The sequence below is a fragment of the Poecilia latipinna genome, unplaced genomic scaffold, assembly GCF_001443285.1.
Source record: "Poecilia latipinna isolate Pla-1442-1.1 unplaced genomic scaffold, P_latipinna-1.0 Scaffold2676, whole genome shotgun sequence".
NCBI classification, from domain to species: domain Eukaryota; kingdom Metazoa; phylum Chordata; class Actinopteri; order Cyprinodontiformes; family Poeciliidae; genus Poecilia; species Poecilia latipinna.
Genome location: NW_015115292.1, coordinates 29,954 through 54,719, shown reverse-complemented (window position 1 = coordinate 54,719; position 24,766 = coordinate 29,954). Strand labels below are relative to the sequence as shown.

General features: G+C 42.8%; 3 protein-coding genes across 5 annotated transcripts in view; all 3 read right to left on the bottom strand.

Moving 5' to 3' along the window:
- Positions 1 to 2,373, bottom strand: part of LOC106938726 (dehydrogenase/reductase SDR family member 13-like) — an 8,711-nt gene extending 6,338 nt beyond the window's left edge. Inside the window, exons 1-2 of one of the 2 annotated variants that reach the window (XM_015020862.1) lie at positions 2,188 to 2,373; positions 364 to 482 (exon numbers count right to left, since the gene is read on the bottom strand). In XM_015020862.1, the coding sequence (XP_014876348.1) occupies positions 364 to 482; positions 2,188 to 2,308 (240 nt within the window). In that variant the 5' untranslated portion in view covers positions 2,309 to 2,373. The remainder of the gene's footprint in view (positions 1 to 363; positions 483 to 2,187) is intronic. The other variant, XM_015020861.1, reaches the window with a different exon arrangement.
- Positions 2,374 to 3,550: 1,177 nt separating this feature from the next.
- Positions 3,551 to 8,002, bottom strand: LOC106938725 (dehydrogenase/reductase SDR family member 13-like). The gene is made up of 5 exons (XM_015020860.1): positions 7,830 to 8,002; positions 7,634 to 7,752; positions 7,319 to 7,442; positions 6,615 to 6,941; positions 3,551 to 5,548 (listed from the first exon to the last, which is right to left on the bottom strand). The coding sequence occupies exons 1-5, from the start codon at positions 7,954 to 7,956 to the stop codon at positions 5,289 to 5,291; spliced, it is 957 nt and encodes a 318-aa protein (XP_014876346.1). The 5' UTR covers positions 7,957 to 8,002; the 3' UTR covers positions 3,551 to 5,288.
- Positions 8,003 to 10,684: 2,682 nt separating this feature from the next.
- phf12b (PHD finger protein 12b) lies at positions 10,685 to 24,242 on the bottom strand. 2 transcript variants are annotated; one of them, XM_015020858.1, is made up of 15 exons: positions 23,532 to 24,242; positions 23,060 to 23,241; positions 21,668 to 21,740; positions 20,455 to 20,911; positions 19,846 to 19,966; positions 19,616 to 19,748; positions 19,360 to 19,524; positions 17,915 to 18,058; positions 16,532 to 17,222; positions 15,413 to 15,514; positions 15,171 to 15,317; positions 14,998 to 15,090; positions 13,693 to 13,775; positions 13,454 to 13,592; positions 10,685 to 11,857 (listed from the first exon to the last, which is right to left on the bottom strand). In XM_015020858.1, exons 1-15 carry the CDS (start codon positions 23,595 to 23,597, stop codon positions 11,424 to 11,426), a joined length of 3,030 nt encoding a protein of 1,009 aa, XP_014876344.1. In that variant the 5' UTR covers positions 23,598 to 24,242; the 3' UTR covers positions 10,685 to 11,423. The 2 variants fall into 2 exon arrangements, with proteins under 2 accessions (XP_014876344.1, XP_014876345.1); XM_015020859.1 differs by lacking the exons at positions 23,060 to 23,241; positions 23,532 to 24,242 and adding an exon at positions 22,181 to 22,561.
- Between the last annotated feature and the right edge of the window lie 524 nt (positions 24,243 to 24,766).

Here is a 24,766-nt window from a genome sequence, read left to right as displayed (position 1 = left end):
ATTTTTACACACGCACAGATATTTTGAGACTATTTTCACTCCATATAAATTGGGGTACAAGAAGGGTTACAGCCTGCAACAAAGAGCAACTCATGTTTGTTGTTGCAGTAGTATGACGCAAAGAGGCATCAGGTTCAACACTGCCTGCCCAGTGAGAGTCTAGCTGGTGGTGCAAACGCTCTCCTAAATACTCTGGATCATAAAATAGCGTACCAACCCCACCAACCCGTGCTGTACCACTCAGTGGAAATAAACTATTACATTATGTGAAGTAAAAGCCCTGGCATGAAAGCAATCCCGTTTTGGACAGCAGATCTCTGAATGGTCGGGTCTCTGCTGCATTTTGAACTGATTGGGTCTTACTGAGCGGATGTCAAACGCTGCAGCCTCAGCCTTCTCCTTGTTGCGACAGGCCAGGATCACTCGAGCTCCTCTCTTTGCCAGTTCCAGGGCGGTACTTTTCCCAATGCCAGTGTTGCTTCCTAGGCAGTAAAACCAATTCACAAACACATGAAACTCAACAGCTGATACAGCAATTCTTCATCAGAAAGCTAACCAAAGGCAAGACCCAAGATCCTTTTACAGAATCATTTCTGTCCATAGCATACTCACATTTATTGCATATTTTAAATGAAAAAGTGAAATTGATCCATTAATATTACAACCTTGATCTACATAAGGGGAGTAGTAATGCTCCTGTAGCTACTATGAACTGTTATCCAGGTTGTGAAGAGAATCTTTCTGTGAGAATCTTTTTGACAAGAATCAATGATTAAAAATAGTGTTCTATGATCAACATCATCTTCCTAAAACAAATTCCATTTGCAGGGATATACCAGTTATTTTGGTTTGTTCAAGGTCAAAATATGTCAGTCGAGTCCAAACAGAGATCAGAACTATAATAGCTGCTGGTCATTCCACCTCTCCATAATTTCCTGCCTTTCAGGTCTGGTTATTTCATGCCCAACTTTTTCAAGTCTTATCAACCTGCTGCAGGGCGTTTGGTAAATTCAACCACTCAGATTCTTCTTAAACTACCAAGTGGACGTTTTCTACCCACATTGAATATACTGTGGTTTATTTCTCCTTGTCTAAATCTACACAAAAATATTTACAGACACAGGAGTGTTTACAGGTACTAAAGTGGAAGTAGAAGGGAGAAACTGACCTCAAGTAACCAAAATGAAATAAATGAGGAGCTGAAAGATCTTGGGACATCAGGATTCTACCAGAATTACTTACACTTTCATAGAAAAATAGACTTTATATTCAAATGACAGAGCTGTATGTCATACCAGACCTTCAGCTGTAGGCTGTTTTTCAATGTGAATCATGCAAAACAAAAAAGTATTTACAGTGCATTTATTGTTGTTTTTTTTACTGTAAACAGCCAATGAAACACTTTTTATTTTGCTTAATTTTTTTTATCATTATTGCTCATGCTCCCTCAGTCTCATAAATGAGATTTTCTAATCTTTTCCTTGATCCATTTTAAAGCAATCAAGCTTCACCCATCTTAGTCCAATTAGAGCTGGAAAACTTATGCATTTAATTTTATTTTATTGATCAATAACCAAAAGTGAAAAGAAAAATGAGCCCCAAAGTGTTTTATCACTGATAAATGTTGCTCTATCGGGACAATGCTATTCATAGATATTTAAACTGACCCTATTGCCATCCTATTTTACTTTTTGTCAAGCAGTCTGGCAGTCTCACAGCTTAGGTTCAGATTTAAAACTGAATTGCTTTTATTTGACAATTAAAACACCAGGTTTGTCCCTACATGAGATAACCTATTTTCATCATCTGGTTCTTCTTGTTACAAAGCCTAAGTGCTTGCACTAATTACACTGAATAACATCCCTACTTCGTGTTTTCTATAAACTCTGTTACATTCTATTTCTTTTATTGGAAAAGTTTTTTTCCTTTCAAAATGTCAGATTAATACACCGCATAAACTGCAAATGATGGACTATGGGTAGAATATGGAAATGACTTTAAATTGATTGTGAAAACGTAAGAAATTTCTTGAGCTGTTTTATCCGCCTTTTCTGATAAAAAACGACCAAAACTGCAGAGGAATTTCTCCTGAAGCCGACGGAACCGGAAATGGACTTTAGTTTCTTGTTTTGCTCTTTTTCAGAAGTTTTTTTGCATGTGGTTTAAACAAACAATGGATTCGTTTACCTGTTACAACAACAGTCTTCCCCTTCAGCCAAGCGGGACTCAAGCATCTCGTTCCTTTAAATAGGCCGTAAAAAACCAGAACATAGACCCAAACAGCTGCTGCTACCAGATACAAATACATGCTGGTGTCTGAGTCTGTCAGTGTTGGCCTCTCTGTCTTCTTCTTTTCTACACATTTGACTCAGGTCTTATGACTGTTGGGCAAATTACTGCCATCTTGTGGCCAACTAATATACCACTTTGCCAAGTACTCCATATAGTCCAGGTGATTTTTTTCGGGTGTACTTTTACCCACAGTATTTGGTGCTCCTGAAGAGAAAGGGTTTAAAACTGTGAGACTGGCGGTGTTTTGTGGGTGTGTAACCGTCCCACCTCAACTGTTATAACAAAGAGGTGCAGTTCTTCCACCAGGAGGGGTCAGTGCAAGCAACCTGGGTTTGATCTCCCCTATATTTTGTAAGATGTTCTAAGCCTTACCTGACCTGCTGTGTGTTACTCTGAGCCAGTTGGTTCTTCATTTTCATTGTGAATTCTGCTTTTGCGGTCTGGATGCCTCTTCTTAGGTCCCAGCTGTAGTTGGCTCTGTCTCCACATCTGAAGGCTGCATTTCTGGCTTTCAACAGATGTTGAACTTTGTTGGTCATCCATAGTTTACGGTTTGAATGGAGTTTGATATTTTTTTATATACCGTCACATTTTCAGTGCTGGTTTTGATATAACACAGTACAGCTTCTGTGTATTCTTCCAGAGACTGATGTGCGAAACAGTCCTGCATCCCAGCCAGATTGCCTTCTGGCCAGGTCTGAATGGTCTTGGTGTGCCTCAAAACTTTATTCTAACAGCCGTGTATGCAGGGAAGAGAAACATATCACATTATATGTGATCTGAATGTCCCTAGAAAGGGAACTGCTCTTTATGCTTGCTTAATGTTGCATTTGTTAAAGAGCTTGCAACGTGGTCAAATGTGTTGCTGGCTCTGGTGGCACAAAGCACATATCGCACAAATTTTGGCAACAGTCTATGAGCAAGCCTGAATCTAAAATAACACCAAGCTTATCTGGTTTTTATTCATGAAAATTTTCATTTTAGTGACTAAATGGTCATATGTTATAAAGTTGTATATTCCCCGAAGTTGGTACTGACAGATATTTCACCTCAGACCTTGACTGGTTCCTGTGGGTAAAACTTCACCAGAAAGCTATGATAATTTAAATGAAGCTCTTTAACAAGGGCCCAGTGTGATTAGTTTATAATGTAATTAAATAAATGATGACCAAATAGGCATTTGCACTTAGTGAACAAAGGTTTCACTGACTGATCCTGGCATGACTAAACATTTAAAAAAAACTGGGAGGGACCATGGTGAGGGGGAAGGGTTTATTCTAGATTTGCTTTTAAACCTGTCTTTACAAAACAATGGATACTTTGCGAAAAGTCCCCTCCTATAGTTCCACTGCCATCACAGAAAACTGATTGTCGCTCACTCTAAACATTGCACAACACTGGTTTTAAGTGAAGTTTCTAGTCCTGAAAACACATTGTCTGTTTTTTGGGCTTACAAACACATTCCTACTGGGAATAGCAGCTTAGTCATAACCAAACCTTCAGGTTCCACTGGTCTGTCAGTGGAAGACGAGGTGTGTGAGCCGACCTCACTTCTATCTGATCTTGTCTTTCCTGACAGTTTCACACAAAAACAAAGTACAATTTTGTTCATTTGCCTGCAATGCTATAATTTCCATTTTGCGTGAGCCACCTGAACATTAAGTTAGCACATTCGCCAGACTAGTCAAAAAAAATATCATGAAGAGAAGAAAAAAAGTATAATTCACGCCTGACTATAAGCGGCAAGACCGGCCAAACTATGAGAAATTAAAAATGTGACTAATAGTCCAGAAAATATGGTATCTAGCATCATACCCACATGATCCCTAAATAATGTTTCAGCCAAACAACAAAACGTTTCCCAGGAAGCTACAGTCAGATCCTAATCTCATTAACACATTTAGCCTTTCTGTAAAAGCTATACTTTAAAAGTCATTTACAAGATAATTTAAATGCACTCGCTGATTGAGTTGAAACTAAAGCAGCTAAATAAAGCCTCTAGAAAACAGTAACTAATTCCAACAGAAATAAAAATAAATTGTGATTGGAGCGATGCGTCCAGGTGTGAACCCTGTGTCATCCTCCCATGAGAGACAACACAAACAGCAATGTGGATCCACTGTCTGAAGAATGACGAGCTTCAGTTAGGGTTAAATATTTCTACATCAGCATCACTGTTGTACTTTTCCAGTTAGAGGTTCTTGACTGTCTGCTTGCTAAAACCACACAGTGGATATGTGTGGTATATGTGTCCTATATTTTATTTAAATATAAGATAATAATACTCTGCAATTCTGGAAAGACAGTGATTAGCCTTTAAGCTGTTTTATATGATTTTCATTAAAAACAGATTGAAGATTTAAGTAATCTCTGTTATTATTGATAAAACAGAATCTTAAATAATCAGGGTCTTTTTATGTCATTTGAAATATCTACTAAAGCATTTTCTCTTACGTCATCCAGGTAAGAAGCTGACAGTTGGATCCTGGCACCCCACCCATCCTGTTACCCCACCAAACCTGCGAAACCAGTAACCACTCAAGAGAAATCTCCCAACTGGTTATTTTCCATCAATGTTTTTTTTCCCTCTTTAAAAACATTTTGAAATCTTCAGTACTAATTCATTAGTCATTACTAAAACAGATGCAATACATTTAAAACGTGAACACAAACAGGTTAGACTTCTGGGTATGAGTAAATGTTATCCTTACACATTACACATCTAACAGAGATACAGACGAAGAAAGTTTAATCAAGGGGTTCACATCCGAAACACATCTGAGCTCTAGTGAAAACTGTTGCCTTCAGGTGGCTCAGAAAGACTCTTCAGACTTCCATTACTATACATTTGGTCATGCATTGTAATACTTGCCAACATTTCACCTTCCATCACTTGATTAGTTTTAGCCAAAGTTTTCAGTCAGTTAAATCAAGCGAGGCCATGAAGTTACACCTACTACCAGCTAGCAGAAAACACGGAGGCTTCTCCTACTGCCTTAGAGAAGGCCACACAGTCGCTCACTGATCTCCCACAGTTTCTTTGCAGCAGCATCATCCCTGGCTTTAGCAAACAGATCTCTAACGGTGCAGTTGGAGAAGTAGCATCCACTGAGGGGTTCTATGCCCTCCTGCAGGGCACAGTGGAGGGTGGTCTGGCTTCCCTGGATGGTGTTCTTGAAGAAGAAGGCGGTGATGGGTTTGAGGATGATTTGTAGGAATAGGCCAGTGTTCCTACCAAGCTCTGAGCTGATGGCTCCTGCAACAACACAAAATAAATGAGGTGGACCGATAAATGATGCTTGTCACGCCTGGTTGGTAACCTGTTGCACAAATACAGCAGGTGAGTATGTCCCTCCCTGAAATCTCAGTTGTTCTAACATATTTTTAAACTTAATTCAGTAAGCATTGTACCTTGCAAACGCATAAATGTGTATGTGTCAGAGAGTTCTTCATCTGTTTCACTCCTCATAGTGGCTGTTTAACTGAACGCGAGCAACATTTGTTCTGCTTCACATCACATTTTGCTGATTAACATATTTGTCAGGTCAAATGGAAACTGAAAGATCCTCCAGTGGATCAGAGAGAAGCATGTTGTTGTTTTTAGCTGTTTTTGGTGTACAGCACAACAGTGTTGTTTTAAAGTGCTTTATAAATAAAGTTGTATATTTTTGAAAGTCCTTCCAACAGGAGCAGACCGAAGCTGATTGGCTAACATGCACAGTTCAGAAGCCATTTGATTTGTTAAAGCTTGGTTCAAATTAGTTTATGCTCGCAGAATGCCATTTTGCATTTAGAACAATTTGAATGAAAAATATGGTACAGAGTCTAGAGATGAACTCAAATGAATTGGTGCAACAAAACTATATAAGAACTGAAACTACCTACAAACTGAACTAACACTGTTGAGACATGTGAGTCATAATCCTCCCATAAAGATGAATGGATGAGTGATCAGACCACAGAGATCACCGCTGCAACATAATGCTAAAAATGGTTTGACAACCAAACTCAATAACTCATATTTGAGCCTAACACAAAATACAAATAGCATGATTAACTGGGTCATGCATATCTGAACCTGCTTTATATCTATGAACATGCATTTTAGTAACTTAGACAAAAACTCTATGATGTATAAATGAGTTTGGATCAGTTACTTGACAGTGACCAAAACAGAGATAAAAGCTCTAGTATTCTTAACAGTTTCACTTTAAAACTCCGTGGTCTTCATTACAGCAGTAGCTAGATTACTTCTTGATTCATCTGAACGACATCCACTGGGCTTCACTCTGTCCAAACATAAACTGCGCTCCGTTACTGACCTGGGTGGAGAGCGTAGCAGGTGACCTGAGTTCCTCGCAGCCTCTTGGCTAGCTCGTGGTTGAAGAGAACGTTGCACAGTTTGCTGTCGCAGTAGATCTGGAGAAGGTGTATGAAGGATGTCCCCAAGCCCAGAGCTTTGTGACTGTTCAGGCAGTCGAAATCTATTTTTCCAAAGTTGTGCGCCATGGACGACACATTGATTATCCTGCTGGGTGCGCACTCCTTCAGTCGGTCCAACAACAGGTTGGTCAGCAAGAAATGACCCAGATGGTTGACACCAAACATTAATCCAAATCCATCCTCTGTCTGACCCTGTAGGCAGACACCTGGAGCCAAATACAATGAGAGTATTCATCAGTAAAGATGTCAAGTTAAAAAGAACTTATTTCATCTGACCTTTCTCAGAGGTCATACTTTTTCCACATTTCAGTTGAATAAAACAGTCAGGGCTATCTTGACTTCGCAGATCAAGCATGAAATCCTGTAGACTAAGATGATTGTGAAATAGCTGTCTAAGTATCTGCTATCTTAGATTCTTATCATTTTGACAATTGAGAACAAAACAAGCAAACATAGCAGATGGGAAGCACCTGCTTTGAACAAAAGTTTAAAGCAATGGAATTTACTTAAAAACAGTCCTAAGAATAATCAGTCTTGATATCATGGATGATAGTGTAGATGGTATGTAGTTGAGCAGTCCTACCTGCGTTATTGATCAGAATGTCCAGTCTAGGTTCAGACTTCAGAAAAGACTCTGCAAAACTGCGAATAGACTTGAGATTTCCCAGATCCAGCTGCATGAACACCACCTGGCTACTTCCACTCTCCTGCAACAGACAAGAACCGGAGAGCAGTCAGTCAGCCTGCTCCAGACTAACAGCTAGTTTGTGACAGGTTGATTTTCCACAAAATGTCTCCATTTATTACAAATACAAATATCTCTATTTATTTGTTATTATCATCACAACCTTCCACTGTTCCTGGCCAAGAAAGAAACAGACAACTATGAACTCCTCACCCTTCTGATCTCCTCCAGAGCAGCTTCTCCTCTCTGCTTACAGCGGCAGGCCAGAATCACTCGGGCTCCTCTCTGAGCCAGGTCTATGGCCGTCGTCTTCCCTATGCCAGTGTTGCTGCCTGCAAATGAGAAACAGCAGTCTCAGGCTAAAGTAAGGCAGGAGAGAAGAGTAGTAGAAAATAAAAAGTTGAATTACCAGTGACAATCACAGTTTTCCCATGAAGCTTTGCTTTGCTCGTGCATCTCTCGCCCTTCACCACAATGTGACGGTAAATATAAGCAATTCCTATAACGACGCCAACAACCAGGAGCACAACAGACATGTTTCCTGCCTCTGAGCCTCACAGCACTCTCAGCTCTTTTCCGTTTTAACATTCTCTGTCATTCCAGCCAGGCAGCACCCATGATCTTAGTGGGCGGGACTCCAACCCTCATCATCATCATCACACTGCACCACCCACAGAAAGAAAAGAGCCTAAAAATTCTCAGAAGATCCAGGTGATCCATGATGACTTAAAATGTAATAATGGGATAACAAACGTGACTTATCAACTTATTTTTTTTAAACAGAGTGTCAAGGGAGGTTTATGGTTGGACAAAGGAAGTTAAGTAGCTTCTTCAAAGATTTTTATGTAATACTTTTCATCCTTGTTTGGATGACTTTTTATCCATACGGAATTGGATTCCTCCAGTTTACCATCAACAGTTCAGATATTTCTCCTGGCAACAGAAAATCTTTTTTGGTTCCAGATATTCACAGCAGAATTTTATATAAAATAAAACTGTAGAAATCTGATATAGAATCATTCCAAAGAGGATCTCACATCATTCAGTGTAGTGTTAAACATACATTATGTATTTTTAAAATGAATAAAAACAGTCAATAGAAACATAGATAAATGGATTTATTGTTCTTAACTTGATGGGTGAGCTGTTTCAGCAATCAAATTAGCAAAGACCAATGAAGTTGATCAAAAATAATTAGAATTTTAAACTTTTCCTTAATTGCAACCAAATTGATGGTTTCTGTAATAGCTAAAGTCATACTGTATGATCAATGGTCAAAGAGCCAATAAATGTTACAATTCCAGCTTGTATTAACAACAATCCAAGTTAGGACTTTTACGGTCATGTTAAGGAATCTTGTACATGGAAAGAAAACTGAACATAATGTGCATATATCACAAGCAGATATTTTACTTTTTATCAGTGGTTAGAATCTTATTGCTTTTGTAAAACTGAAACAGGTGCAAAGTCAACAACCTAATATTGTTATATCTTAACACTCTAAGATGTAAATTGCAAAAATAAACTGTCTTTTTACAAAGGGACACAAATGAACAAAATTCAACAAATTAGGATTATCCAGGTGGTGTCCAAAGGTGTGACCAATACAGGGACTGGGCTCTTTTTTAGTGGGACAACGCCAGATGCCTGGCGTCTAACAGAACCAGTTTGAGCAGAAGAGTCACAAACTGCATGTTCTGACTTCAGTCTCATTCTTTAATGTTCCACTTATCTAAATACCATGACAGCTCCTGAATAAGATAACAATCACGGTCAAATCGGTGGAGTGTGTTCCACACTGTCAACTTCAACAGAACAGAACCACATTAGAGCAAAGATGGTTCTGGACATCAGCAGCCAAAGAAGTCACATGGCAGTGTAGAAGTCAGACCTGAAGGAGAATACCACAGAAATGTTCCTACTAACACAGACACAAAACAAACACAGAACACAATATAAACCACTGAAACGGTCCGAGGTTGCAAAAAATACTATAGAACAATGCCACCTGTCGTGCATTTATATGAACTACAGTAAAGATGACATGAAGAGCAAAGAAATTACCTGGCAAACCGGAAGAACTGGAGAGTAGCAGAGAGGATGATGAACCAGAGAACTCAGAGGACGCTGTGCCCAATCCGCAGTTCAGCGAACCCAGGATACTAGACCTAAAATGTTTTACCCAAATATTCTAAGTTTTAAGTCCTGGTGGTACCACAGAGCCTCATTATAAAACAGAGAACACAGAGGCAGTACGTGTAGCAGTTATTATGGTAACACTTTATTTGAAGGGGGTTGAATAAGACTGTCGTGACACTTTCATAAACATGTCATAACACCTGTCATGAACATGAATAAGTCTTCATGAATATTTATGACTGTTGTCAAAGCGCAGCCCTCTTCTTCCGGTTAATTATTCAGTCACGACAAAATCATCTCCAAATAAAGTAGTGTTTGAGGGGAACAACAGACATTAGTGAACGCAAAGTAAAGGAGGAACTCTTTCAGATAAAGGGCCAACCGCTGCCATTAAAACGTATTCTTGAACATGGAGTGCTTCTCAAAGCCCTACAGGCATTTAGCTCAAGGTTGATCAAATTTATGAACGCTAATGTCGGCCAGCGGGTCTGACGACGCCAGTTTTCCTTAGACTGTTTTTGACCATTTTTTAAACCATAAAATAACTTTACATTGACTGCATTATTACAACTAGGATAGAATTGGAAATTTTGACTTTGAAGCTGAATATAATTAGATTGAATTGTTGAAATATTCATGTATAAAATAAATTGATTTTCTAAAGTACTTGGAGACATTTGCAAGGTGATGACTTGTGTAAAAACATTTTGAAAACTATAATTTTTATAACACTTGCCTATCATAAGGGCTATTAAAAAAATCACAATACATTTAGAGTTGCATTGTAACTGAGAATGTTTTTAAACCTTTATAGTCTTGATATGTAGTTTAAATCTAAGGTGTTTAGTAGATATTTCCATATCCTTTGATGGTTTCTGTCTGCATATGAGGTTTGTTATTAAAAAGCTTGTACGGTGTGACATAATGCCAGCTTTAGCGCTCTCAGTTGCTGCTGGGTAGCTGCTAACAGGTGTGGCTACCTTAGTTTTAGCTCTACATCCCCCACACCCAGTTAGCGGGGGGGGGGGGGTTTGCAGCAGTATTGTTGCTGACATTTCTGAAACGAATAACCAATCTCCAGGAAAATGTGAACTAACTACAAAACGATAAGCTATCACACTCGAACAAAGTTTGTTATTAAAAAATCTTTCTGTATTTACAGGTTTTAACAGACAAGCAGGTACAGACAAAGAGTGCCTATATACAGAGCAACACATGATGTTAAAATGAGTGCTAAAACATTATGGTATAGACAGATGGACTACAGCAGAGGTACACGATTAGAACAAGTTTTATCACAAACTGCAGGTACTCTACACAGTATCACAAATTGCATGAACTGTACAGTTAAAAACCAAAAAATGGTAAATCTACATGAAATCCAAAGTTCCTCCAGCTGAGAAACACTGAATTATTTTACATTTACAGTATGTATACATATAGTGTGTAAGCCTGTATGATTACATACATTTATAGCTACCTGTGGTGCAAAAGCAGCAAAAGAAATTACAATGCATGGAATTCAATACTAGGAGGGAAAAAAAAAAAAAAAGGTCACTGCTAAATGGTTCCGACCGACACAGTAAGGTTACATCATACATAACTAATATATACTGTGGAAAAGAAATGAGCTCAAGTAAATAATCTTTGCTCAAAGTCCTAACGGTCTGAAGTGAAAACAAGGTTACGGTCAGTCATTCTCAAACAGAAGAGATTGTCATTAATACTTCAAGTTCATGCAAATATAAACAATTTGAAATGGAAAAAAATAAAGTATTCCCTGTTGACCATCCTGCTGGGTAGCTTTCTCCTCATAGTGACACAGAAGGTGCAAATAAAAGAGGGCGGGAGGTTGAGGGGGGGGTTATGGGACAGAGTTGTAGCGCAGCACGGGCACTTGGTGGGGGGGGGGCAGCTCTGTGTCCGCCTCGTCCTGGCTGGAGGGGCTGCTCGCCATAGCGGTGCTGGGTGGGGGGCGTGGGGGTGTGGAGGTGGAGGCAGGAGCAGAGCTTTGGCTACTGCTGCCGGTGCAGCCAGCAGGGGGCGCCACAGGCGGCTCCTCATCAGCAAACTCAGTGATGCTGAAGACGAACTGCAGGCAGCCCAGCTTGATGTAGCTGCCGTGGTGGAGCAGGGCGGTGCCCTCCCAGCCGGCGCCGCTGCCGCCGATCAGGCTGGAGCCGCTCACCTTGCAGCTGCACGCCGCCGCCGTCGCGCCACCCTGCGGCTGGCTGCTCATCACGCCGCCCGCTGGCATCACACCCACAACCTTGTCCTCCTCCCTCTTCTTACTGCGACCTGCACACATCACATGACACATAGCAGGTCTGACAGGCTGCAGGAACACGTCGTCATGGTGACCAGCAGAGCAGAAACACTACGCATGTTCTGAGTCAAAAACCAGTCAACAGGTTTCTTCTTCTGTTGTTCTAAAGAAAAAGAATGAACTGGATATGAACTCAAACATCCTGATTCTATTCCCGTTTCACCGGAAGGAAAAAGATTCATTTTACTGAATATGCAGAACACATATTGAATTGTTCTGGGGATAAATAGATCAAAATTTAATCTGAAAAAGTGTTTTCTAAACAAGTTTTCTAAAGAGGAAACTTAAGGCAACAAGTAAGATGAAAACAAACCCCAGCCTGTCTGAACTCTGGTCCAAACACCACAAGTCAATCCAGATCCAAACCAAAACGATGGATTTGACAAAGAAAAACAGGGAATATTATAGAATTTTTATATTTAATGCTAAATGTGGTGAAAGCTTAAAGTGGCGATGTTCCGTTGCCTGTAAGCCTGGCTGTTCTGTGGCCCACTCAACTGACCCGGGTCAGAGAAGCAGAACTCTGCTTAAGTTCTGAAGCTGCTCTGTTAGGAAAGGTGAAGCAAAGAGAACTGAGCAATCAAGCAGGTCTGGACAACACGGCTGAAAAATGGATCACTATGTAAGCGTTTCATAATAATATTGATAATTATTGATTTGTTTTTTGTTTATGATGTCTGAAATACGTCAGTCTGGTGATATGATCTTTCCTCTGTTATCCAGTTTCCACTCCATGCTGTTATTTTTTTTTTTATTTCAAGCCACTTTGAGGCACGCTGGAAAAACATGAAACTGCTTCTGCTCAAGTTACTCAACAGAAGCAGTTGTTGCTCGGTAACCCAAGAGTGAGTTAGTTGATAATCACCTTGTTATGAGAGGTTGAGCACCTAAAGTCTTTCCTCTGCCTACATCTCCCAGAATGCTGTGCGGTTCTGGATCAGAGTTCATTGAATATTCTATCAGATATATTTTCTACTGATATTGATCTTGTGTCTGTCTATATCAGCTCTACGATCCCAGTTAGGAAACACACTTCCCCCATGATCGCAGATCCTGTATGCGGACAGATGAGCATTTAACTCACTTTTTCAGGTCGTTGTTTTGAAATAAATAATGAAGTTTAGCATGTTTCATTGACAGAGTTCTCAGGTCTGACAGCAGTAAGGCAGCAGAGTTCCCCCAATCCAGTTAGATGGAGATGATTGCAACTGAAAGGGAACGCTCCTCCTGCAGAGGTTTGCCGATGTGCTGCTGACAACATCTGGACTTCCCAGGGAGTACTTGGCGTTGCCATGCAGAGGGCGCCACCAGCTCTGAAAGCACTAGCTGTTGGTGCAGCCCTCTTGGGTTCCTCTGCCATCTTCATGTCTGTGTTTTTATCCCCATGTTATCAAGCGGTAGAAATCAGCTTTCACTTTGACATTAAAGGGTTTTTTGTCATCCCTCCCACACCACCCTCCAAAAAAAGCCACATTTTATTGATCATGACTGATCTGTTAAAAGTAATGAAAGTGTAAAGCCTGTTTTATGTTGTTTCTGTGTAATGTGTGGAGTTGTGCTGAGCTTACGGATGAGTCCCTGGACCCGGGCCACCAGGCTGCTGGGCGCCGCCGGCAACACCTTCTCAGAGAAGTCACAGGAGTACAGGACGTTGTCCACTGTGGTGCCGTGTTCGCTGTAGTTCAGGAGCTCATAGTGTTTGGTGTTCTGTAGAACACACACACACACACACACACAAAAGGGAGCAGATTGATGAAGGAGCTACAGGACAGGAAGCAGCACATGGAGCTGCGTGCGGCAGCCGTACCTCGTCGTAGAAGATGCAGGCGTGTTTCCCCGATATGTAGCTGCAGTGACCGTAGTTGGTAAGGCACACGTCCATGTCAGCACCTGGTGGGAAACAATGCAGTCACAACGCTGTGCAGTGCCACCTGCAGTTCACGCTTCCAAAAGTTTCAGATGCATTTCACTCATTTCAAATTTACCGTCAACTCTACAGTCTCTCCACAATGCTGCGACATTTTTTTGTGATTACTGCGGCCTAAAATCACTGCTGAAGTAGGCTTCGATTGCAAAGAGTTGTGGTCAAAGTAGCACATTGTCTTAAGATTTATTTTTAGCCATCACATAATCTTTACAAAAAGTTGAAATTGCTGCACAATTTCAAAAAAGACAGAATTTTTTGTCTTTTTTGAAAGACAAAACAGTTGATATTTACAGTGCAAATAACATTGTCTTCATGAAACTCATGAAACATCACCATTAATAAGAATTCCATATTGGTCATTCAACTTTACATGAAGTGTATGCACAATATAGCAGTGATTGGTCAGATTTACTGAAAAGTTGCAGTGACTGATGAAAACTGCTGAGTGAATTTGCATTACCATATTTTCCGCACTATAAGGCGCACCTTCAATGAACGGCCTATTTTAAAACTTTTTTCATATATAAGGCGCACCGCATTATAAGGCACATAGAATAGACGCTGCAGTAGAGGCTGGAGTTACGTTATGCATCCACTAGATGGAGCTGCACTAAAGAGAATGTCTATAAAACAGTCCCACTCCGGTCGGCGAGGAGAGCCTTCCGCGACTGGGCTGGGTCGTGGCCGAACGATGGTCACTCTTCTCCGTTCGCGCACAGAATGTTCGTGGAGAACGTGGTGCTAAATGACCTGCAGACGACCTGATTCTAGACGGTCAATAGGTAGATAGGTCAGTCAAACTTTATTAATAGATTACATCCAGCGTTCTGACAACTATCCCAGCATGCACCGCGCATTTCTTCTTCTACGGGCGAAAATGAAGTCGGTGGCTGCTTACTGTAGTTGCTAGACCTGTTGTGGCTCAATATCGGTCCATATATAAGGCGCACCGGATTATAAGGCGCACTGTCGGCTTTTGAGGAAATTGAAGGTTTTTAGGTGTGCCTTATAGTGCGGAAAATACGGTAATAGTTGTGATGGAACATGGCAGCTTCCTGGAGGGAGCGACTCTACTGTGGCAGTGAGCCACTCACTACCGGGCCAGGTCAGACCTGATCCAAGTCTTGCTACAGAAAGAAGCCAAACTAGCAGCAGACGGGGGTTGAAGCAGCATGCAGCTCTTACCAGATCCGATGTAGAGCGTCCTATAGCACATGCTGACCGTCTGTCCTCGTCCTGCCAGGGGACAGAAAACAGCCCGAGCCTGCACCTTCTGACCTGCAGAGACAGCAGCGGAGCTTTAACCGCCCACCTCCGCCCAGTAAAACGGAAAGCAGCGGAGACCTGGTCACTCTTACTGTCATGGTGCGGTGCAGGGAGGTCTGAGGAAACGCCCGGGGTGAGGAGCGGCGGACTGCTGAGGGCTTTGGGAGGGAAGAGCTGCTGGATCCTTTGGTAAGCCAGGAACCGGATTGTTTCTTCATCCAGCTTGTCCAGCTCGATGCCTGCAGACAGACACACACACACACACAGAGACAATCAGAGCCCTGCCTACATTATCATAGCAACCACCATGAGCTACAGTCACTGAGTAACTTACCTCCAACATCCCTGGCACTGCTTCTGCAGGAGGAAAGGGTGTTGATGGAGGACAGGGCACTGGGCAGCAGGCAGTCCATCAGGCCAGGACCAGCCTTTACATCTGGAGGACAGAATGCAGCAGCTGATTGGTCAGAGTGGTCGGCTTCATCTGCTCACTTTGTATGACAACAGTCTCTTCAGCTCACTAACCAGCTAATGTCAGATAGTTCACCAGCTAATGTCAGATAGTTCACCAGCTAATGTCAGATAGTTCACCAGCTAATGTCAGTTAGTTCACCAGCTAATGTCAGTTAGCTAGCCACCTAGTGTCTGATGCTGTGGTAGATGGAGCGGTCAGTCCATCAGGTGAATCTTCACAGCCAGCTGCTGATAGAGACAGTTACTGTATCAGCACAAAGAACTGATTAATATTGACTGAGATTATTCCAGACTAACTCAAACCGATCCCAGCTATCAACTGGGATCCTGATCAAATTGGTTCTGTGCAGACACATTCCACTAACTGTCGGTGTTCAGACCACATCTGCAAATACATCATCTTGAATGGAAGGCTGAGGACAAAGTCTTGATTTAACCTCAGAGTTTGGTTTCAAAGATCTTATAAAGATGCAGTGAGAAGTTACACACACAAGTAGGAATGAGATCAAGTGCTGGGTTTAACTGTTTTCATAAGAAACCAACAGGTGATCAACTGCTGATGACACATTGTCAGTGATGGGAGGAGAACAATGGTCAGGTGTCTACAAAAACTTCGAAGCTTCCTACGTATTCACTGGTGCCATGTCAATAAATTATGAGCCACTGATGAACTAAAGTCTGCAAAGTTCTGCAATAATTGAGTAGATCACCTTGGAGAATATGAGTCATAAACATTGAAAATAATGTTGAGTGTAAAGGCTCCCACATACTGAGGCGTACTGTGTGTTCTGTGAGACTCCACAAACAAAGCCTGACAAATGACAAATTCCTTCATGTCATGGATACCAGCAGGTTCAATGAGCCAGCTGGGTGACTAGCTGGCTCATATCGGAGCTTCACACCTCCGATATGTAGCTGTGAAGTATGCCTGAGTGTGTGGGGGCCTTCGGTTCTGTGGCCAGCTGAGGGCCAGGGCTACCTGGAGGCGCTGAGTCGGGCCCATGCTTGCTGGAGGTCTGCTTGTAGCTGCCTTTAAGTGGTGTGTCTGGGAGGGGGCAGGGAGGCTTCTCATCACTACTCAAACACAATTCCTGGAGCTCCATCTGGCTCCGGTGGTTCTGCTGGCTGCTCTGGGGCCAAACCAGGGGCCGGTTGTTCTGAGCACAGGCTTCAGTTGTGCTCTCTGGATCCTTTTTTACCGTGTCTGTTCCTATGTGGTTCATTAGCCCTGAAGGGACGGCTGAGTCCAACGGTGAGGTTGTGCGAGTCTTTAATCGGTGCTGCGGGTCTGGCGGCCTGCAGGTGTCCGAGGCACTGTTACAGTCTAGGGGTCCGTTGGCTTTGGGAGGGTGGAGCTCTGCCAGGGGTCCGTTGGGTTTCCTACATTTGGGGCAGGGCGCCATGCTGCACTTACAGCCCCCCAGCTCTGCTGAGGCGTCCCTGGCTATATGGGCTTCCTGGGGGTGTTCAGGCGCACCGCAGGGCTTAGAGCACGGCTCAGGGGAAGTTCTTCCTTCAGCCACCTGACTTTTCATCTCCTCTGATGTAACGCATGTTCTCTTCCTCTCGCACTCTGGCGGGAGGTCGGTGGGCGTGGCTGAGCGGACCTTCTGGCTGATGGACAGGTGTCTCATGATGCTGCACTGCAGAGCGATGATGTCCTGCAGCCACTGGGGGAAGCAGCACAAACAGTTCAAATGTATTCAGTGAACCAAACAGTGACTGATTTCCTTCTGTGTCTGTTTATTCATCAACATTATCTTCCATTAGTCGTCACAATTCAATAAGCAGTTTTATTTAGGTTTTTGTTTTTTTAAATCAGCCATATGGTTGTTTTAGCAAAAAATGTTCCACATTTAAGACTTTGAATAAATTGAAGTTAAACTGAGACTAAATCTTAAGAGTATGTGACAGCTGTGGAATTGTCCCAGTAAAGATCCGACTATCAGTCATTAAACACAAAGAAATGTGACGACTTGCATCACTAAACTGCATGCCATAACAGCATTTAATCATATTTTCAAATGTATTGCTGTTTATTGATACTCTTGTTCAATAAATAGTGGAGAAATAGCAAAAATAAAAAAGGCAATGAGGTCAGTCACAGGAATTGATCCATCTTTTGCCGACTCTTTGGGTTTTGGGAATAGAATCGTCTTATATTCATGACAACCTTTAACTATTTTCTCTGATTATTGTCCACCAAATCTGTAGTTTACTTCTGTTACTGACTTTCCACAGCAGACCTCGTGGTGTGTAACTCCACACATTCCAGCAGTAATAAACAGGCCGTCAGTTATTTTACACAGGTGATTCCTGGAGGACTGAGTGGACAGTGAAAGATGGCGGCTGTGGTACCCACCTCCTCCTGCTCCAGCTCTGTGGTCAGGTGCTTTGCGGGCTGATGGTGGGGGAGTCCGCTACAAACCAACTCCACCTGATGCACCCCAGCAGGAAGCAGCATAGGGGGGGGATTCTGGTACTGAGACTTGATTGCATCTGGCACCTGGGTAACAACAGCGTCTGTCAGAGGACCAGCCTGGCTCCTACCACCTCAACAGGGTCTCCCCGTGTTCCTCGTCTTAAAGCAGGTCACTTTACTGATCATCAATACAATTTTAGTAATCAAACATAAAAAAAAAATACTCTTAGTCACAGCGCCGTACTAAAAGAAATAAAACAGACATAAAAATAAAACAATAATTAAGACATTAAAAAATCCTCAAGCTTAGTCAAAAACAAAAGGGAAAAGAATATGATTTAAGAAAAGATTTTAAAACATTGAGGCGAATCGGCCTGTTTGGTTTATAAAGGCTACACATTCCAAAGTTTAGGAGCAGCAGCTGAAAACGTTCCATGACCTCTCACCCTCCTGGTCGACTTTAGAACAACCAGCAAGAACTGACCTGCTGATCTGAGAGAGCATGATGGGACGTGCAGCTGCAAAGTCAGACAGGTGCTGTGGGACAAGAAGACCCACAGCACCTGGGTCTTCACATTGCTTATAAATGTGAACACGTTTATAAGCAAATAAAAGAAGTTTAAAGTTAATCTGAAAACGGACTGGATGCAGTGATTTTATCACAGGAGTGATGCGTTCTCATTTTCTCATACCAGTTGAAAAGGGGAGCAGCAGCATGCCGGAGCAACTGAAGCTGAGACAGAAACGTAAAATGCATCGCAATAATCTGAGAAGTAATGAACGCGTCAAAGTGAGAGGAATGGCTTAATATTTGAAAGCTGGACTTGATTACTGAACTGATCTGTGTGGTGAGTTTAAAATCATTCTCCAGTCTAACAACCATATTGGCTACACTCTGCGTGACTGGGTCCATGAAAGAACCCAGATCTGGTTGGACTTCAGAACAGGGTTTAAACAGTACCTCCGTTTTTTACATTAGAAACTAAATGGATCAGAAACATCCATGCTCTGACTTCTGAAATGGACTCCTGTATCTGTCAACTTGTTTTAATGAAACAAATCTGACAATCATCAGAAAAAAAGTGAAAGTTCACATCATGTTTTAGAAGAACAGATTTTAAAGGAAGTTAAAAAAGAAGGGGTCCAAGTATGGAGCTTTGATGGACTCCATATGTAAAGGGACTCAGCAGCTCCAAGTTGTACACAAAAGCTTCTCTCTATTAAATAATATCTGAATCAACAGAGCAGGACCCTGGATATTTACACTCTTTCACAGAACGTAGTTTTCATACTAATCGTTATCATGGTAAAAGAAGCATAAATTTACACCAAGGTAAAATCCAACATGTAGCTGGTGAAAGACTTCCTCTCTGCGGTGAGTGTACCTTAATGGTTTTCTTGTTCTGCTGGTAGGAAGTCCGGCGATTGGGAGCATTCTGCCGATGGACTCTACGGAGGAAGTTCAACCGGACGGCATGCTGAGAGATCCTGTCCTGGAACTGGTCAAAGAGCTGGCAGCGGCTGGACAGGCTGAGGCTCCTCTGGTTGAGCTGGGTTAAGACACGACATGAGATGAGCTGAAGCTGGCCGCAAACCGGCTGAAGCGAGCTCAAACGGTCAACTCTGAACGCTCTCTCCTACCACGAGATGCTCAACGTGGTTGGGACACATCCACTTGCCAGCAGGCAGAGCCGTCAGTGGGGGGTCCAGGCAGTCCATGTGGAAAAGAAGTGGACAGTAATCACACTGGATCAGCGGGGCCAACCTGCAACTCCTGCGGAGAGGAAACCCGGGTCCATCAGGACACAGCGTGTGCCGGGATACCAGCCTGGTTAGGCAGCAGAACCCATTAGTGAATGCTGGTGCCTGACCTGTTGCATGAAAAACAGACTTTGACGGGCAGAGGGACCAAGCCGTTGGGGTCCAGTTCGTGCTGAGGCCTCCTGAATGGTTTACCCAGCAGCTCCTCTTTTCTCCTTCGTTTACTGCTGCCTGAACAACCAAAAGACACAAAACAACTGAGAAGGCTGGAAAGTTAACATAGCTGGAAGTTAGACCACAGAGCTGCTGTCAGCTCAGCTCTTTGTTCACAGCACAGCTTGGTTGGTAAATTTTGGAGCTTCAGGTTTTATTAGAGGACATGGAAATGCAGGAGCCACAAACATTCAGCTAACAGTTCATGCAGGAAACCTGCAACCAGCTCACTGACTCTGGACCTCATCAGATACAAGACTGGGATGGGTCCAGGTTGGGACAAAACCAGGACAGGACCAGACCAAGGATCAGACTGGGACTGGTGCCAGACCGAGGCCAGCAGGAAACTAGATCAGGAACCAGACTGAGGCCATACAGGTGCCCGATCTGGACCAGACTAGTGCCAGTTGGGGACAAGACATAGACTGGGGCCAGACCAATACCAGACCAAGGTGGTAACGGGGCAATACTGCGTCCCTCTTAGTCCCTCTCTGTGATGGACTGACCTGGTAGCGCGGTGGTGCAGGTCAGCTCACTGGGCAGCTGGAACTGTGTGGGGTTCCTCTCCATGGCTGCTGCAATGAGCAGCTGGAAGGGCCTCTTGAGAAGACGAGGTGCTGGCACCGACAGCGCCGCGCCGTCGGGTTCGACCGCCTGCACATCATCCTCAGGGTCGGCTGCCTCCTCCTCTCCATCGTTCTGCTCCTCTGATGGGGTTGGGGTGGAGGACGTGTTGGATGTCGGGGTCCCAGGACGGCTGCTGGGCCTGCTGCTGGTCCTACGGTCCAGGAGGCGGACCTGAGCCACGCGCAGACCGGGCCCCGCAGCACCGGCCCCTGGGGGAAGGCCATCGAGCCTCAGCGGGCCGGGGCCCACCTCAAGTTCGCCCGTAGGAGAAGTGGAACGCTTGGTTGACGACCGGTCTGGGAAGCCATTAGTCTGCTCAGACTTCTGCTCACGCTTCTGACAGCAACAAGAAGAAACCAAGAGAGAGTTAAAGGTCCAGTCAGGAGAAAACTTCCAGCTGCTCCTGCATTTTCACGAACCAGTTCAGTTAGACAACGTTTTTCCATGTATGATGTTTGTCTTTCTAATTACAGTGACTTCAGTGGTTCTTAACCAGTGCAGATCATCTAAACCAGCTTCTCAGCTTTTTAAGAAGGGACACAGCATTATGCGTTACTGGCGGCTATTCATATGTGAAGCATGTCATATGAACAAGTTATCAAGCCACATGTTGTACAATGTACAAAGTAGAACTGCAGAAAATTAAGAAAATTTAACAATACCGTTGCTGAAAATTGCTAATAAGATATGACTATGATTAATTCCAGGGTGAGGGGTGTAACTGCAAACTTATGAACAGTCTTATTAAAACATTAAGCAATGTTTTAATAAGATGAACTATATAAGAGGTTTATTGTTCTAGAATCCATCCAGTCAGTTCTACAGACGACACTTGTTGTTTCTTAAAATTGAACCAAACTGAAGACACACCAAACCATGACCATTAAATACTGGTTTTGAGTAGTAATAAGCCCAAAATTACCCCCCCCCCCCCCAAATGGCACAAAGCTGTATTTTACAATTAGGATAAATATAATGCAATAAATATGATTTAATCCATTGTGCATCTGCAATACAAGGTCTCCAATGTGTGCAAAATAAACTAGAATTGATAATCAGTTAACATAACTAACCCAACATCTTACCACTCACCTTTTTTCTCATGTTACAGCGATGACACATCCATTCTCCAGAAGGAAGCATTTCTTCACTAAGCGGTGGGTTGCTATGGTAAGAAAAAAAAAGAAAAGAAAAAGATCAGCCATTCACAACGCTTCCAAATTAAGTAGTTTGTCTGCTAAGTTTAAGGACTTAATAACTGTCATTTAAAGAGGTTTATATGTTTCTTAATTTTATTAAGCTAATTCTTTCATTGTATAGCTTAGCTTTTAATAAAAAAAAAAAATTACAATATAATATAAGCAATACTTAAGGTTTTGGCATAACATTGTTTTCAATTGTTGTTTAACTGGTGTGTGTGTTTTATGGTGTGTGTTTAGTTTTGCAACTGTGTTTATATTTCTATATCTATTGCCGTAAAATAAATTCTCAGTCGCGGCTAAATGAAGAAAATGCCTCTAATCTGTTTCAAGGCCTTATATAACTCTATAAAGGCAGCTTCCCTGTCTCCACCTAATGGACAAAAAACTGAATTACAATACAAACCGAGCATAATGAAGCACCCAGCAATGCCCGCTTACAGTTGCAAACTGCAGATACTTTAATCATCTGTAGGTTACACAGGATCATCCATATCACAAGCCGTCAACAGATCAATAAACGGAATCCTGAGATGCTCTGACATCGAGGCTCAGCTCTAAACATGCAAGCAGAGAGCCGCCCTGAGCGGAAAACCGGGTGACATGGAGACACATGCAGTGGACGGATAAGAACCAGCCGTCCCTGAATCTGAGAATGTGTTCGCTTGTATTAGTCCATTTACTGCCTCTTCACGCTTCATGTCGAACTTTAACGCTGATTACTAAGATGGCGCTTGACCAGAAAAAAAAAGCAGGGAGGTCGCCATATTGTAAACAGAGGAATGGTGAACACCATTTTTAGCAACATTGCCTACACTGCTAGCAGCAAGGAGACAATTCCACCCCCTACCGGACTGGAGAAGCACCTACAGTGTTCTGGTATCATCCCTGTATGCCTATTAAACACAGTTATATTCAACAAGTTCTGTTTATGTTTGAGCGCTGCCTGCGACACGCAGCCCTGTACCAGAGGAAAATATGGCAGTAAGCAACACGAAAGAAGATGCATCAGCGGAAACTCTGAACTTGTTCTATTCCTCAAATCTATGTCAGAAACAAAGCGTTGAGACCCTCTGAAAGGTGATATTGAAATCAACATTTAATCGCTTCCCAAAAAGAAAAATCCCCCGGGAATTTGGCAATGTGGTCACAAAGATAAAACTGCGTAGTTTATTTTAAATCCCTAACAAAAACCAGAGGTGAGGCTAACAGCACTTTCCGGTACAGCTGCCTTCCATTGGGCAAGCACTCACTGCTGTAGCTCCTTTCCTCCCTTGGATCTTACCAGCACTGTAAATGAAACGCAGCCGGGCAGTGGTCGCAGCACAGCAGGTCTCCCCCCTCCCGGCAGCTGTCGCAGGTGTCGTGGTTGGTGGCCCTGCCGCTCCTCCGAACATCTCGTACCAGCTTCCGACTCCTCTTCTCCACGTCCTCGGACTTCGGAGGCGCCAACAGAGTTTGGATTTGCTGTAAAACAAACCCAAGTCGTCGTTAATGAAAGCCTCGGCTGCTGCACAATGGGTGGAAGGCATGCAGCTGAGTACCCTCAGACACGGTTCATGAAGCGCCACAGCCACACTCAACTTCTGGTCTCCTTTTCCAAACCAGAGAGCTGACTTTACTGGGAGATCAAGATGCTTGACAACAGAATTGCCAAGTTTCAATTGTTAGGATAACCAGAACAGAGTTACAGGGAGGGAACCCGAGCGTATGCATAGAAGTAACTCTACTGAGGCCTTCTAGCTTAGCAACCTCACCTCCATCAAGCCTCCAGAGGTATCCAGATCGTACACAATCGTCGGGGTCTCCATTTTGTCCCACATTCATCCAGAGGCAGACCTCGCAAACGAAATCTGTGGTACCGGTACCAGTGTGGTACCAGACCGTGAACGTAAATCCTCAACAAAAAGTTTAAATCCAACTGCTTTGGTGGCCAAGTGATCGCTAGCTAGCCAACGGAGCTAACTACTAAGACAAGACGGCAGCCAGTCAAGGTTGAGAAGCTAGCGGGCTTGCTAGCTTCTGTTGTTGCCTTTAACAAAACTGCGAAAATGGAAAATAATCGTGCTATAAACGTGTCGGCTCCGTAGCAGCTGCGACAATATAAACGCACAGAGAATACATCCAATATTTTATCGCCAGTCGACTCTTGCTCATGGCGACAAAATCCATCTGCGGCCTAGCTGGCAAGCCAAGATTCTTGTTTCTGCTTCTGCCAAAAAACAGTCCAGTAAAGCTGCAAACCCATCCACTCCCATTGTCAAAAGAAGACAGAACTATAAATATGTGGACGTGCTAAGGTTGTGATCCAAAGAGCGAACCCTGGTGTGTTCTCGAAGCGAAATCCTCAGTTCGTGGATGTGGAGATGCAAATTTTAGTGAATGTTATTGTTGTGAAAAGGCTGTGCATCTACACTGGCTGCTAGCAACATCCTCTTCCAGTTGGCGCAACCGCGAACTGCCGGCCGCGCATGCGCTATAAGAGGCAACAGATAGTTTTCAAGGATACTAATCGCATGTAGTTGCAGGCGGTGGCTCTGCGTTTACAAGACTTCTCGTGTCTTCAGTATTTTTCTTTTGAAAAGAAGTAATTTGTTGGCGCTGTTCTGTTAAAGTTGTTGTTTTTAAAGAAGTTAAGTGGCGGTATTAGTATTTCAACATCTATTTTATTAGGCCACCGCGTACTTCAGACATATACCGTGTACCGTATGCAAGGAATTACAGACCTTCGGTTTATGTGTTTTCCTTTTGTTCACTTTAAAGGTATCAGACTACTTTGTATATTTTTAAACTGGATCACTACTTTTCTATTAATTTAGAACAGAAATGTAATCATTTCCACAGCTGTACAATACAAATAACCCATTTAATTTGTATTTAAGCATAGGAAATATTATAAACGCCCACTAAACTGGTATTATTTTTCAAGTAAACATACTTAATGCTAAGAATGCTACTACATTTTACTCATTTGATCTTGACAGGTGGCAAC

Coding starts and splice junctions, on each gene's coding strand:
- LOC106938725 (XM_015020860.1), bottom strand. CDS start 7,956: ATGTCTGTTGTGCTCCTGGTTGTTGGCGTCGTTATAGGAATTGCTTAT. Junction 7,443..7,633: donor CTCTGGAGGAGATCAGAAGG/GTGAGGAGTTCA, acceptor TGTCTGTTGCAG/GAGAGTGGAAGTAGCCAGGT. Junction 5,549..6,614: donor CTGCTACGCTCTCCACCCAG/GTCAGTAACGGA, acceptor GTGTTGTTGCAG/GAGCCATCAGCTCAGAGCTT.
- phf12b (XM_015020858.1), bottom strand. CDS start 23,597: ATGTGGGACAAAATGGAGACCCCGACGATTGTGTACGATCTGGATACC. Junction 19,749..19,845: donor GTCTGTTTTTCATGCAACAG/GTCAGGCACCAG, acceptor TCCTCTCCGCAG/GAGTTGCAGGTTGGCCCCGC. Junction 15,091..15,170: donor CCCTGCACCGCACCATGACA/GTAAGAGTGACC, acceptor CTGTCTCTGCAG/GTCAGAAGGTGCAGGCTCGG.